At 31.9% G+C, this 17,351-nt stretch overlaps 1 protein-coding gene and 1 pseudogene across 1 annotated transcript; one reads left to right on the forward strand and one right to left on the reverse strand.

Annotated features, from left to right (window-relative positions):
• Positions 1-3,153: 3,153 nt before the first annotated feature.
• Positions 3,154-11,572, forward strand: LOC120167336 (wall-associated receptor kinase-like 20). The gene is made up of 3 exons (XM_039176386.1): positions 3,154-3,469; positions 9,543-9,590; positions 10,509-11,572. The coding sequence occupies exons 1-3, from the start codon at positions 3,154-3,156 to the stop codon at positions 11,570-11,572; spliced, it is 1,428 nt and encodes a 475-aa protein (XP_039032317.1).
• A 3,509-nt stretch (positions 11,573-15,081) lies between these two features.
• On the reverse strand, positions 15,082-16,992 carry LOC120167379 (annotated as a pseudogene).
• Between the last annotated feature and the right edge of the window lie 359 nt (positions 16,993-17,351).

Below are 17,351 nucleotides of genomic sequence, written 5' to 3' on the forward strand. Positions count from 1 at the left end.
TAGGTTGCCACTATGAGAGCTAAGCAATTACTTCTCCACCGAAAAGAGCTCATAAACTTCCACTTTTGTTGAGAAAGATTGTGGGTAGAACAAGTGAATACATAACGTTTCATTTTAAAGAAAAAGACACTTAACATTTGACATAATAATCATTTTGTCTTTTATTCTTTTTTGGGTATTTTAACCCCTAACATTTAATTTTAGATTAAAAATCTCCTATTTTGAAGTATTAACCATTATTAACTAATATTTTTCATTTATAAAGGGAACATTTTACCTCAAAGTGAAACATTGACGACCCAAATGCTTTAAAAATATAAGGGTAAAATAACTATTTCGATAAAATTAGAGACTATTATTGGTATAATATTTATACATGTATAATTAATTGACGAAAAAAAGCAATTGATTATGATAAGATGTATTAAAAAAAATAAGAAAAACAACGTAAAAAAAGGATTAGACTGAAAAACAAAAAGCAAGTCCAAGCGACCATTGTAAATCATGTGAAGAAAGCTGGTTTTGAAGTGCGATTTTCAGAAGCTGACTGAAAATCGCTTTCAAAACCCCAAAATTCTCATTTGAAACCAGCAAGTCTTCAACTAAAACACTTAACATTTCCTTTGAATCTGACTGAAAACCTGATTTAAAACCCCAAACCTGAAATGATATCATTAGAGAAGTATTTCATAGAAATAGTGATTATGGAGTAAGGAGATGGAAATACGAATTGAGAGTGGATCAGAAGAGGACATGTATCTTTGCTAAACTCAATATTGAGGATGTCATATTAAAGAGAAACAACAGGAATGCAAGCCCTAATGATAATGACAACCCAAATGAACGTGAAAGGATGAGAGCGAGACACTTATAACTCAACGATGTTTAGAGTAAAGATAAACTTTGTTGCCTAGATTCCCATGAAATAAATTCAAAGTACTCTACGAGTACAAGAAGCTGAGAACTCACAAGAAGCACTGAGGGTGTTTGACATAATTTCAAGGCAACATGCCCTTTTGTTTGCCAGTCTTTTTCCATGACAATCAGAATAATTTTACAAACATTGGAGGAGGTAGCCTTGGTTGTAGAAGTTGTCAGTTGAGCTTCCAAGCCACGTAAGGAATCTTTTCGTTGAATATTGATGTGTCAACTACGATGATGATTCAACCAATTCCAGTAGTTGATCATCAATCGAAATGTAAAAGAGTCTTACTCCCTCGAGTAAACAAAGGCTAAAAGAACGCTTAAGAATCTCTGGATTAAAATTGATCCATACATTCAAGAGGGAAATATCACTGGATTGAGCTAATAAATGAGCAAATGTCAAATATATTCCATGAAGTCGTCAGCACTAGGGCATGATTGATTCCAATGACAAGACCAGCATACTTCACTCTAAAGCTACAAAAATTATGTATGCGAAAAATGATAAATGTAATGCTCTTAAGTATGTCTAAGATGTATGCAAAATGAATTAGATTTTGTTTTATTTCTTGGATTGAGTCTCATTCTTTGTCTGCTGGTCTTGTCCTTGGAATCGATCATGCCCTAGTACTGACGACTGACATTTGCTCATTTGTTAGCTCAATCCAGTGATATTTCCCTCTTGAATGTATGGATCAATTTTAATCCAGAGATTCTTAAGTGTTCTTTTAGCCTTTGTTTACTCGAGGGAGTAAGACTCTTTTGCATTTCGATTGATGATCAACTACTGGAATTGGTTGAATCATCATCGTAGTTGACACATCAGTATTCAACGAAAAGCTTTCTTACATTGCTTGGAAGCTCAACTGGAAACTTCTACAGCCAAGGCTACCTCCTCCAATGTTTGTAAAATTATTCTGATTGTCATGGAAAAAGAATGGCAAACAAAAAGGCATGTTGCCTTGCAATTATGTCAAGCACCCTCAGTGCTTCTTGTGAGTTCTCAGCTTCTTGTACTCGTAGAGTACTTTGAATTTCTTGCATGGGAATCTAAGCAACAAAGCTTATATTTACTCTAAACATCATTGAGTTATAAGTGTCTCGCTCTCATCCCTTCACGCTCATTTGGGCTGTCATTATCATCAAGGCTTACATTCCTGTTGTTTTTCTTTGATATGTTATCCTCAATATTGGGTTTAGCAAAGATACATGTCCTTTTCTGATCTACTCTCAATTCATATTTCCCTCTCCTTACTCCACAATCACGGTTTCTATGAAATATTTCTCCAATGGTACCATTTCATGTTTGGGTTTTAAATCGGGTTTTCAGTCGGATTCAAAGGAAAGGTTAAGTGTTTCAATCGAAGACTTGCTGGTTTCAAAAGATAATTTTGGGGTTTTGAAAGCAATTTTCAGTCAACTTCTGAAAAATCGCACTTCAAAACCAGCTTTCTTCACAGGATTTACAATGGTCGCTTGGACTTGCTTTTTGTCTTTTCAGTCTAATCCTTTTTTATGTTTGTTTTTCTTATTTTGTTTTAATACATCTTATTATAATTAACTATTTTTTCGTCGATTAATTATTTGGGTATAGATGTAATACCAAAAATAGTCTTCAATTTTATCGAAATATTTATTTTGCCCCTTATATTTTTAGAGCATTTAGGTCGTCAACGTTTCACTTTGAAGCAAAAGATTCCCTTTATAAATGAAAAATATTAGTTAATAATTGTTAATTCTTCAAAATAGGAGATTTTTAACCTAAAATTAAATATTAAAGGTTAAAATACCTAAAAAAAGGAATAAAATACAATGATTATTATATAAAATATTAGGTGTCTTTTTCTCTAAAATGAAACGTTATGTATTCACTTGTTCTACCCACAGTCTTTCTCAACAAAAGAGGAAGTTTATGAGCTCTTTTCGGTGGAGAAGCAATTGCTTAGCTCTCATAGTGGCAACCTAAATATGCAGTTGGCCACTAATTCATTGTTGTCACTGAGAATCATGGTTCAGACATTTTTTTTAGAAAGGAAGATGCTCAACAATTGTCCATGTCTCTATCTTCAGCTTTGCCGCAACCTGTTTTTTTGAAGGGTAATCATGTTGCTTCCTGTTGGAAAACTTTTCAGGTTCTACAGACTGCTTTTCCTGTCTACCTAGATTGTTCCAACTATAGATACTTAATTGGAAAAAGTGACATTGAAAGTTGATTTCAATAAGGACTTGATGCAGTCTGTCATCAATGAAGTTGTGACATCTATTTTCTATGAGAAGGGTCCAAAAGAGGTTATTAACTTCTTTGATTATTTACAGCCTTTATTGATGGAGAATATCTTTGTAGAAGACTTCACTGTTAGTCTTGAAGATTTTTCTGTCTCTGGCAAAGTTATAGAAAATATTCAGAAGGATATCCAAGCCATTTCTCCTTTGCTTTATCAGTTAAGGTCAACATATAATGAATTAGTCAAGTTGCAAGTGGAGAATCACATCCGACTAGAAAAAGAACCAATTGTTGATTTCATACTAAAATCATCCACCTTGGGTAGTTTAATTGACTCTAGGAGTGATTATGTTATCAATAAGGTTGTCCAGCTGATTTGATTCTTGGGAATGCAACTTTCAGATATAGGAAAATTCTCTCTTTAACATAGGATATACGTAAGGTTGTAAAATCAGGTAATCGGACAGGTTTCAGTCGAATCTTGGCAGGACAGGTAAAATCGGGTACAGGTCAACTCAGGTTGATTTGACACCAGATCCATATCGGGTTCAGGTCAGGTCATTTTCAGCTCAGATCGATGTCAGTTTAGCTCAAAACATTTCAGGTCCGAAGCAGATAAAGAACAGGTTAATTCAGGTTCGGGTGGACTTCAGTCGGATCTCGTTCAGATCGGGTCACATCATTGACAGATAAAATTCAGGTCGGATGTTTACCGGATACGGATTGAGTTCAGGTCGGGTCGTTTCTATTTTTGGATTAATTATTTTGTCATCTTTCGTGATTGTTGAATTGCAAGTTGTAATTGTATATGATTTCGAGTAAATTAAGACAAAAATAAATATTCATGGATCAATTTTGTAAAAAATATAAATTTAAGGAAAAAATGAAGAAATGTAAAATTAAAAATAAAATTTTAAAATATAAATTAAACAACACACATAGGTAAGGGACTAAATCGAAATAAATTTAAAATGTGAGGTTTAAATTAATATAAAAATGACTAAATTAAACACATTTAAAAAGTTATGGGCTAGTTACAAAAATATAAATAACAACTAACAATGGGCCAAATGAAGATGCAAATATAAATTTAAGGACTAAATTGAATACATATAAAAGTTAAAGACTTAAAATTGAAATAAATTAAAAAACACACAAAAGGATTAAATTGAAATAAATGTAAAATGTGAATAAATAATAAAAATATAGTAAATTGCATTTATTTAAAAAATTGAAAAATATAATATATATATAATATAAGTTTATATAAATTATATATAAACTATATTTATATTATAAACTATATAATTATTATAAGCTATATATATAATTGTTTATATGAACTATATATAAAAACTATATATGTAATAACTATAAAAAGTATAGTTTTAAACTATAATTTATATTAATATATATATATAATATATATATATATATATATATATATATATATATATATATATTCAAAGTGAGTGGTGGAATAAAACTTTTTAAAAGAAAGATTTTTTTGTGTGCAAAAATTTGATTTTATTTGGGAATTTAGAGGGAAATTGATAAATTTTGAGAATATAGAGAAATTGAGAATTTAGAGGGAAATTGGGAAAATTAGAGGGAATAGAAAATTTTGGGAAGTTAGAGTCAAGGATAGTGTCCAACAAGATATTTTGGGTTAATTAGGCTCATGCTCCTCCAACAATAATTATTTTTCAAATTGTTTTTATTTTTTATTTCTTTCATTTTAGTCATGGTTTAATTGTAAATATCTTCTTGAATTTTCAATTCGATGCAATTTAATCATGTATACATTCTAATTACTTTTAATTTTCTATATATATGTACGTATGTACGTATGTACGTATGTACGTATGTACGTATGTACGTATGTATAAACTATATAAAATATATAGTTTATAAATTATAATTTATATTAATATAGTATATATATATATGTATAACTAATATAAGTAATATATAGATTATATATATATATATTATAGAAACACTATGCATAAACTATATAAAGTAATAAAATATATAGTTTATTAAAAAAATCCTAAACCTTAAACCCTAAACATTAAACCATACACACTAAGCCATAAACCATAAACCATAAACCTTAAACCATAAACTCTAATGTAAATAGACTAGCACTAATGTATATATATATTTGTAATAAAATAGTGGGTTTATGTATTGGGCCTATGTAAACTAATGTAAATGGACAAACACTAATGCAAATGGACTTATTTTTTGGTTTTATAATTATTTATTCATAACAACAAAATAAATGGGCTATTCATGTGAATTAACCTAACATGCAACTAAAATACTAATTATGCAAATGAAATTAATATGACATGTACTACTATTTATGAACCATATAATATACAATGTGACATACAAATTATTTAACACCTAATTAATCATGTTTAATATAATTTACATTTAAATAATTTTATTAATTTTATTAAATGGACTAGCATTAATGCATATATATTTGTAATAAAAGAGTTAGCCATGTCAACAACAGTTAGCCATGTCGGTAGCCATTAGCCATGTTATCGTGTCGTTAATGATTCAGTGATATAATTGAAAAAAAAAAAATCAAAGTTCAGTGTTATAATTGGTAAAATTAAAAGTTCAGTAGTATAAACGATACAATGTCTAAAGTTTGGTGTCATATAATGTAGTTTACCCAAAAACGAAAAACGAATAAAGCATGGACCCCACGCGACGGCAACAACTCAAGCATGAAAAATGCACTTAAGTGGGAAAAAAGCAAAATTAATTGGGGAAAAAGTAAAACCATTCAAAATGCTCCAGTTTTTGTTCATTTCGGCGCGGAAATTTCAAATTTTCCAAACCAAAGTAGGTTTAAATCATAAACCCTAAAACCAATCAAAAATTAATTATTTAACACTTAATTAATCATGTTTTATATAATATGTATGTATAAACCATGTACAGTATATATAAACTATATATATATAACCTATATATATAAACTATATAAAGTAAATTACTTATATAGTTTATAAAAATACTATGCATAAATTATATAAAGTAATAAAGTATATAAATTATAGAAACCCTAATCATAAACTCTAAACCCTAAACTTTAAACCCTAAACACTAAACCCTAAACTCTAATGTAAATGGACTAACACTAATGCATATATATTTGTAATAAAAGAGTGGGCATATATATTTGTAATAAAAGAGTGGGCATATATATATTGGGTCTATGTAAACTAATGTATTGTCAAAATTATTTATATTAATAATGTAAAACGTTAATATATATTACATAATAAATACTTTCATTATTAATATTATTTTTTCTTTATATAAATTAAACTATATAATTTATATAAATAAACTATAAATTTTCCTTTGCATTATTAATCATGTTTTATCTATTATACATTTAAATAATTTTATTTATTTTATTAAATAATTTTATATAATATGTCTATTTATTAATTTAATTATCATAATAAATATTTTATTATAACATTTAAAAAGTAATTATATTAATTTTTTAATTACATCATAAACTAAAAAAACTCATAATTTTATTAAAATCTTATAATTATGTCCATGGTAATATATAAGTCAGGTAAATATCAGATCAGGTTAAAAACATGTCAAGTTGAAAACAGGTTAGGTTGAAAACAGGTCGGGTAATACCAGTTATTTACCAGGTCAATCTCGGTTTCGGGTTCATATCAGTCGAATACAGGTCGGGTTCGGATCCACAATTTCCAGGTCCAACTCGGATTCATGTAAACACCAGTTCCGACTCGAGTCGGTTTCGGATCGCTACAGTGCAGGTTAAAAACAATTTTGACTCGAGTCGGTTTCAGTCAGTTTTATAGGTCGGGACAGCTTTTTACACCCCTAGATATACGGCGTAAAAGACTCATCGAGTCCCTCATTTTATATATTAATGTACAACTAAAGCATTCTCTCTTTAACATAGCTCAGGTTAATTACATTAAATAAAATAACTCAGGTTAATAATATACCGAGTTCCCGTAAAACTAAAGCATTTTATATATTAATGTACAAATAAAGCATTCTCTCTTTAACATATGAGGTTTATTTCCTATATCGGTATAATTACATTAAATAAAATAGCTCAGGTAAAACTAGGATAGAAATATTGGTCAAGTCATTACCATGGTAAAATCAACACAACAGAGAAAAAAAATAAAAACCACTCAAACAACAAAGGAAGCATAGCTATTCAGTTGACGAACTTTAAAATCATGTGGAAAAGAAAAGGAACATGAATCAGCAAGCGGATTATATATTCCCATAGCAAGAAGTTAAATGATTAATCAGTTTAAGAAAAGGAATATCTTTTTTAATATGATGGAATTCTGTAAACGACTAAACAGGTTAAAATATTTTAATAAAGTGAAATCTGATTCTACATTTGAAGGGTACCCATTTCCCATCTCTAACTTCTAAATTTGAATTCAGAAACAAAAGGGGAAATCCATTTAGGGGAGTTCAAGAAATCTGTCATGAGACTCTTTAAACTTGAAGAAATTTTAGTGATTGCTTTGAACTAAAGAGAATATTACCCGGGCAACATTAACAAGCTGAGTGAAGTTATCGACGATGCTGGCAATGTCGGTATCCACTCTATGGCATCATAGTTTTTTGCTTCTGTGCCGTCGCCGCTGTGGGCCCGGTTCCCACTCCCGTTCCTTTGTTCATTGATGCAAAACTTTAAGACCATTTTAACATAGAGAAACACGACAGAAGGAGAGGAAACAAAATTGAGCAAGGTTGGGATCAAAGAAATTGATCCAGTGAGGATAACATACGGGTAAACATCTGGGTTCCCAAATAGGAAATACGGGTAAACATCTGGGTTCCCAAATAGGAAATACGGGTAAACATCTGGGTTCCCAAATAGGAAATACGAGTAAACATCTGGGTTCCCGTAAAAGTATTTACAGGCATGATTTCATTGGTTTGTGGGGATTTTCTTTTACAGATATTACGTGTGAGAATCCTGACATGCGGATTTCCATCGCTTGTGGCTACGTGATCAATGCCAATGGTCTATACGATAGGCCTCGACAACGCTCTGCTATTGACAGAGCTTAGCATAGCACTAAAGGGAAAGTAGCTCAGCTCAGGCCAAGCTCTAGGACTGCTAACCCAATATCAATGAGAAGGGAAGTTCCTAATTCTTCTAGCTTTTTTATTTTGACCCTGCTGGCCTCTCATGCGCCGAAGTACGGGAGAGGTTAGGCAAGCCGGTAGCTCGTATCTCTGGATAAGGTACGAAGTCACTCGACTGGAAGGAGAGGAGCGGAGTCAGATTCATGTCATGCCTGCTTTTAGCTCGTAGTTTCACTCTTGCTTTTGTACTGAACTTTGTAAAGATTGGGAGATAGAGTGTACCGCAGCTTGCGAGAAGTGGAGTTTACGTTGAATCCTATTTTTTCTTTTAAGTTTGGAAACTTTTAGTAAAAAATGCCAACTTGATTGAAAATTGAGGCGGTTTTGGTAAAATAGCTGTTAACTTGCAATCGAACTTGAAGTTTACAATTGGAAACTCAGCTCGGGTTCCATTGAGTAAGCTCGAGCTTGATTATAGATAAAAAATTAGAGTAAATTACACATTTAATATCTAAATTATTATTTTTGTTTTATTTTAGTATTTATTTTTTTAAAAATTATTTTTAATATTTAGTTTAAATTTTAATTTGATACTCATTCGTTAAAAAATTAACAGAATTGCTGATATAACATTTTTATAATTCTTTTCAACGATAATATGATATTATCTTATAATGACACGTTAATATTGCAATTAAGTTTTTAATGACGGTTATCTAAATGAAACTTAAATTAAACTTTAAATATGTTTTTGAAAAAATATAAATTTTAAATAGTAAAAGAGAAAAAAAATAATAATTTAAGTACTAAACGTATAGTTGTATACTTATTTATTTAATAAAAAATATTGATGTATAATAAAATAAATGTTGGTGATAGAAGACGATGATAGATCATTTTTTAATAGTCTAAGTGATTATAAAATACAAAGTAGTTTATGTTCAGAATTATTTTAAATCAGTTGACAATATATATACATAAGGAAAAACTATCATTATTAAAATCACTTGATGGGTTCAATATTTCTTATTTAAATAAAAAATATTAATTATAATAATTGAAGAAAATGATAGAGAAAACTCTTAAAATGTCAAGAGGAAAAGAAGGAAATCCCTCTAAACAAAAATATTAATGAAAGATTAAAAAAACCCAATTAATTTTAATTAATTTAGACAAATATATGATTATTTTAATTACTTTGAACGCTATTGATACTAAAAAGTTGTATTTACAAAATCGTGAGAAACATCAGCAAATCCTGATGGCTGCAGCGACTCAGACCAGACTGCTTTGATCGCAGGTACTTTCCCTGATGTCATCCAGGCTTGGTTTAGAAAACGAAACTTTTGTCTGATATCATGAATTTGGAGATTGAAACTTTGAATATTCAAAGTCACATGCGAGCGTTTTATATCACTTGATAGATTTTTTTATATTTAAATTCAAGTTTCTAGATATGTTGGACTATTTGCATTTTCTTTGATCTGCTTTGTTGATTTTATTATTTGAATTCGAGTATAATTGTCAAATATATAATTTTATTTATTGAGTTTTAAGATTATTATTATATTTATATACATACTCACATTCGGATATACATCACATTTCTGTTTATTTACATATTTCTTATTATTCTGATTTGGGCATTTGGGTATAGATGTATTGATATATAATTTTATTTGATGAACTTTTGAATGTTCCAAATATATCCTTAAACTCTAACCCTCATTTTAAATTGGTCCCCAAACTTTTGAATGTTTCAATTTCATCTCAAACTTTTGAATGTTTCAATTTCATCTCAAACTTTTGAATGATTTTGGAGAAATTGAAATATTCAAAAGTTTGGGGATCAATATAGAATGAAGGTCATAGTTTGAGGATGAAATTGAAATGTTCAAAATGTTGAGTATCAATTTTGATTGAGAGTCGGATAAAATTAAAGTATTGAAAAAGTTTGAAGACTAACATAGAATGAAGATCATAGTGTTGGGATGTGTGGTGCAATTAACTCTTTTATATTCATATTTGATATTCATCATATCTTTATACATATGCACGGATATGCATAAAACTGGTAACAAATATGGTAAAAGATTCTGTAATTAATGAAAATTTCTTTAACAATTTGAACATTGAGTTTGGTAATGTTCTTTGTGAATGGTCTCTGAATTTGCTACTTGGTTAAGAACTTCCTCGATCCTATGTCTTCATCATGCAGGTTTAACGGCCCGTCTCTGTACGGCGCTCGTTGAGGCGATCATCGGCATTCTTCTCTACAAACGCCATATGCGAATCTTGGAAGCACAAGAGCACCTACGGAAGGAGCGCGAAGCAATTCTTAACGCCAACAATGGTGGCAAAGCAGCCAAGGTTTTCACCGGCAAGGAGATAAAGAAAGCAACGAACAATTTCTCGAGAGACCGTATCCTAGGAGCCGGTGGCTACGGTGAAGTCTACAAAGGAATTCTCGATGACGGCACCATCGTTGCCGTCAAATGTGCCAAGCTCGGCAACACCGAAGGCACTGATCAAGTCCTGAACGAAGTACGGATCCTATGCCAAGTCAATCATAAAAGCCTTGTCCGACTACTCGGATGTTGCGTCAAACTCGAGCAGCCTATAATGGTTTATGAGTTCATTGAAAACGGGAACCTATTAGATCATCTGCAGAGCCCCAACACCAGTGACAGAGCGCAACTCTCTTGGAACTGTCGCCTCCGAATCGCCCGTGACACCGCCGAAGGCCTTGCATACCTGCATTTCTCTGCAGTTCCTCCGATATATCACAGAGACGTCAAGTCCAGTAACATCTTACTCGATGTGAAGTTGAATGGTAAAGTTTCGGATTTCGGGTTATCTCGGTTGGCACACACCGATATGAGTCACATATCAACATGTGCTCAAGGCACACTCGGATATCTCGATCCAGAATACTACCGGAGCTACCAATTGACCGATAAAAGTGATGTTTACAGCTTCGGGGTCGTTTTGTTAGAGCTTTTAACTTCGCAAAAGGCCATAGATTTTAACAGAGACTCAGATGATGTGAACTTGGCAATATATGTGAAGAGAATGGCAGACGAAGAGAAAATCATCGATGTTATTGATCCGATATTGATGGAGAAAGCGAGTCCGTTGGAGATTGACACCATGAAAGCATTGGGATTTCTTGCATGGAGTTGCTTGGAAGAACGTAGACAAAACAGGCCTTCCATGAAAGAAATCACTGAGGAAATTGAATACATCATATGCATTGCTTCAGTTAAGGCTGTTGAAAACTAGTTTTTTGGTGAAGTATATAATAGGTCATTGAATTATGCTTAAATATCGTTTTTGGTAAAGTTATAAAAGTAATCACTAAATTTTATTGAACTTTTTTTAAAATGATCACTACTATATTATAATAGATGTGAAATAAATTTAATGATGTCTCCTAAATTTTATTACGGGTTTGATCGAAATAAATTATTCTACTCAAATTGAATCGATAAAATTTATAAAAATTGAATCTGGACAAAGTTCTTTTAGCCGTATAGATAAATGAAAGAAAATTGTATTTTGATCCCTCTGAATTGTCGAAATGCATGATAACTAAAATGTCCCGATGACAATCTAACAAATATTTGTTGAAGCCATTTATTCCCTTGCGGAATTTACCAAATAGTAGTGGTGATGGATCAAGGAAGCTCACGGCAGTCATCAGGAACATTTTAAAATCTCATGTATTTTAAACTTTTTATTTATATTTTTATTGATAATTTATTTTCATCACTTAAAATTTTATAATTTTATTTACATCAGATTAAAATATCCCAATGGTAACCTAATATCTACTTGTTCAAATCATCTCTTCTATTGAAGAATTTATCAAACAATAACTACAAATAGAGATGGATGAAGGGGCTCACGGGACAATTACTCTCCTAAAACTTTTAAATTCTTATATATTTCACATCGTGTCTTTATATATTTTATCGATAACCTATTTCATTTTTAATTTTTTTATAAATTCATGTGTTGGTTTATGACTAAAATGACCTATTGACGACCTAATATCTATTTGTTAAAGCCATTTCTTCTACTATCAAATTTACCCCCGAGTAGCTACTAGTAGGGATGGACCACGGGGTCAACATGGGTGATTGTTCTTATGTAAATTTTTAAATTCTTTTATATTTTAAAAAATTTTCTTTATATTTTTAATTTGTTTTTATTTTTGAAATTTTTTTAAGTTCGTTTACGTCCCGAAATACCTAAGTTAAACACCAGACTTGCTGATTCAGTTCACACAAGTCACTAGATATGCAATCCAGTATTGGCAAACTGTGCCAAATGTATCATTTCCTAACTAATTTGCTGTATCAGCAGAATCCAAGTGAGCCCTGGGGATTGCTCTTTACATGTGCATTTACAGTGTCTTAATGGAAACTTCATATGTACTATGTTTTCCATATTAATATGAACAGCACATTCAATAAATGTTCTTTTCATAGATTTCTTAACCATGAATGCATTTGAAGAAGCTGAAAAACCAGCAAAAAAATGATAAAAATTTCCGTTGCCGGGCCCGGGTCTCCTAGGTGAAAGGAAGATATCCTAACCACTAGACGACAATGGAATGTTGATTAGAAAGTTATCAGCTATTATTTATCCAATAGAAAAACCCAAAATAAAATTTCCTTATACCTAAATAAGAAAATATTACACGTTTAACTGCGTTTGAATTCATGTTCTTTTACATGTTATAATCATAATTATATCAATCAAACTAAGAATGATTGCATAGTTGAACTGAACTGTGCGGCCAAATCTACTTCAGTGAGCCTAACATACATGCATACATACTCATGTGCAACCACAGTTTAGCTACATATAAAGGATATCTACCCTGTTCAGGTTGAGACCAAATCATCCCTGGATCTCTGTTTGTCAGATGAAGCAGTAACCAGTTTCAGGGCCTAAACACCATGGATTTAAATTATAGTTACATTTGTATTTTCCTCATATTATATTTATTGTAATTACAAACATTATTATAATTTTAATTACCGTAATTCTGTTTGATTCTTTTAAAATGCTACCCTAACAGTAGTGGCCTATTATTATCACAATTAACCATTACTCTTTAAATTACGATCACAATCCATTATTATCCCATTATTATGGTTATAATTTCACTTTTTACCGCTATTTTTCAATAATAAAAATTTCAATGACACCATTACCATTATATACGACCATTATTCAACTATCCAACCACTATTTAAATCCATGCTATACACCCACACGTAGAGATATTAAAACGAGAAAAGTCTTGTCTTGCATATTAACAGTATATTGGAGGTTCTGACAATAAATCCCATTTTGTTTTTTCATCCAAGATATGAAGAAAGAATTTACCCTTTTCCGCAGCGAGGAAGCCAAAATGCTACCGAATGGGAGAAAATTAATGCAGAGAAAGGGAAGAAACTATGGCGTCAGCTCATACGCAAACGCCCACATGAACCGAGCGATGGTAATCAGTATATGACGCCAAATTAACCCACAATTACATAAAACCAAAAAGAGTATATATAAGCTAAAAATGATAAACAATGAAGAAAAATATCGAATACTCAGATTATGAAGAAAAAAAGGAATTAAAATAATCGAGTCACTGAATCTAATTTAGAATAATAGACCAACAAATCAAATACCGATAGCTCAGAAAAATAGCAAAAGCATAAGAAGAACAATGAATGAATCTAAACAACGATACAGAAGAGTGTTGGAGTGGAGGTAGGAGGACAACATAGATATATTAGGGTTTCTCCGTTTGATTTTATATAATATGCGCTTTTAAAGCAACCGGCTGAACTGCTAGATGAAGGCCCAAACATTTTCTTTGGGCTAAGTGGAACCCTGAAACTTTCTTTTAAATTTTTCAGCTTAATATTCAAATATATTCTCGACTTTATAAATTTAATTGATTTATTTATTTTAATTTAAAATATGATAATTTTACTACAATAATAAAATCTAATTATTACAATTTATAATTAATACATAAATAACCCTATAATCATAATCAATTATTTAATATATATATATATATCACTACAATACAATGTATCTCCATAGTTAAAGTATTATTCTCTTTAAAGGTCTCGTCTCGGGTTCGAATAGTTACGTTTATAGGGTGTATATGCATGTTATTAATGGCTAATTTATTTTAAACATATTTTATTTTGTAATCACCCATACTATTAAAAACATTATTACTTGTAAACAGATAAATTATTAACCAAGCCACTTAAATTTTGAGAAGACTCAACTCAAGAAATAATAGAATTTTTGTGCTTAATTGCATGAGTTTTAAAGAGGCTTTGAGATAATCTAAACTAGTAACATGATAGGAGATAAAACGAGTCTACCACCTCATTCGACTATTATTTTTAGATCAAGTTGGATAATAATGTCTAGGTTACCACAAAAAATATTATAGAAGGATTATTTTCAACAACAGCTGCAGATGAATGAAAAATATCTTTAACTTCGATAAGAATATTATGATATGAAATAAAAAACTACCTTCTACTTGTATGTCAACAATAAACTACCGCCTCATTCGACTATTATTTTTAGATCAAGTTGGATGTTTTTCACCTAAACTCAATCTTATCCTTCAAAAATACCTGACTCGACTCAAACCCAAATTAAAAATTTTAAAAAATCAACTTAATAGAATCAGGTCAAATGTACCTCCCTAATCATTTTCATAACTTATAAATTGACCTTAAATAGTAGAACATAGTCATGCAAGAACATAGGTTTAAAAGAAATAAGGGGGGAGGGGGAATGGCCAAAATATGCACTTTAGACAGTATATTGCAACTGTTGACAATGTTTGAGAGCACACTAAAACACCAGGAAGATTATAATCTTTCTAGTTTGTTCTCGGGGTCGCCCACTCGACTCGAAGGATGAGATTGTCGTAACCATATCCATTCAGCTTGTTAATAGCTCTTTGGGCATCCTCTCTGTTCACAAAGTTGACAAAACCAAACCCTCTACTTGTGCCCGTCTTCTGATCCATAGCAACATACACACGAGTCACAGCACCGAATGGTCGGAAAAGTTCATGCAAGTCAAGCTCCCGGGTGTCCTCAGATAAGTTGGTTACCCTCACGGAGTTCTCATCATTCCTGCGTCTCATATCCGATCCGGTGATTCTCTCTGCACCAGCTCTCATGCTTGGTGGAACGTAAGCTCCCTTTCCAGCTCCGGGAGCAGCCACCGAGGTCTCAGATGCTGCAGGTTTCTCGACAAAGGTTTCGACTGGAGCAGCAAGATCCTTGTAAGGGCATTTGGAAGTCCAGTGATCACCTTTCTTACCACATGTACGGCACACCATGAGAACAGCACCACCCTTGCTAAGCTGAGCCAAACTGTCCCCTGCAACCTTCATTTCTTCCTGTTTGGTACCTGTAAACAATTCGATATTCCAAAGGATTTTACACCCAAAATCCGAACAGGGACAAAAAACCAAATTCTTTTTGCAAGTTCTTAACAACATAGTTTACAACTACCGAGTTCCAAAATCATAGATACAAGCAAATTCACGGGTCTAAATGTCACAGCGAGAGCATGCCGTAACAAAACCTTCAAGCCCAATGCTGATAACACACACTTTAGAAACATTTCTTGGATGCTGTTAATGGCCTCGGAATGAAGCCAATAAATTTGTTTCGCTATTAAACATTCAAATGCTGATTTAGGAAAGATGCAATCGGTGGCCCCATGGCCATTCCGCATTAAACAACAGCCACTTGATTAAATACATGATTGGCAGGACCAATCCCCCATGTTCAAATGAAATACAAAACCAGAAAAAACATGTGATTGAACAAAAATGTAGGTAAAATTTCAGAATAAACAGCTAGTAGGAAGACCGGGGAATGCCGACAAATGTAGTTAATGGCTCCGAAAGTGAAAATTTAAACACATTTCACAGTAAAAAAGGCCACCATCAACTGCTATAGTTGGCTTACTGACCATTCACATAAACAGACAGCAACAATGGCTGATATGTGACTGGCTAATTGACCACCATAATCAAATGAATCAAATCACGCTCATTAACGTGTTTCTGTCACCAATAGCTTGAAAAAATACATATAAAGATGCAATCAAATGCAAATTATGAGAAACTTAACAACAATCAAAACCAAATAAGACAAAATTAACAATAATCAATCATCCTAATCTAAAATTTTCAAATGTTATATATTCAATTTCATCAAATCTAAAACAAATCACAGATAAAAAAGAAAGAAAATTTCATTGAAAAAGGGTTAATTAGAATCTAACCAGGGGCTCTGGGTCGTTCAAGAAGGATCTCTTCTGTGGAAACCATAGTGAGCCGACTCCCAACATCTTCACGCACCACATCGCCAAATTTCTCCCAATTCCTCCTCTCCAGAGCCCGCTTACTCAAACGGGCCTTGGCCAGCTTTCGGACTCGGGTGGTCGTCGTTATTTTGACCTTATTACCTTCTTCGTTGAACTTGTATTCGATCACCTTTTTGATCCCGTTCTCATCAGGGCCGATAACTTCCTTGGGTAGTAACAAGAAGTCGAGATCGTCGTCTTCCTCTAGCTCCCCCCCAACGGAGCTTGCTGGGCTCGTTTTTGTCGATCGCCACCATTAGGGTTTCGAGAGAACTTGGAGGGTGGCGTGGTGGTTATTGAGATACTACTTTTTTAGACAATGTGGAGAAAGAGGATTTTTGGCTACTTTGCTTGTTACGACGTCGTCTTATTTTACCTCTACAACAATTTTCTTTTTTGTAATTTAGTCCTAATATTATATTTTATTCAAAATATTTTTTATTGTAGTTTGTAACTTTTTTTCATCAATTTATTGTAACAACCCGGAAAATTAGAAAATAAAAAAAATTAATTAAGTAATTTGGCGAAATTTGAGGATTAAATTAAAAGTTTTCAAAACTTATGGCATGTTTTAGAGTTGAAGGAAATCCATAGACCAAATCCTGAATTTTCATCAATTTACCCTTGTGGC

This window comes from Hibiscus syriacus, unplaced genomic scaffold (assembly GCF_006381635.1).
Source record: "Hibiscus syriacus cultivar Baekdansim isolate YM2019G1 unplaced genomic scaffold, ASM638163v2 tig00111671_pilon, whole genome shotgun sequence".
In the NCBI taxonomy this organism is placed as follows: domain Eukaryota; kingdom Viridiplantae; phylum Streptophyta; class Magnoliopsida; order Malvales; family Malvaceae; genus Hibiscus; species Hibiscus syriacus.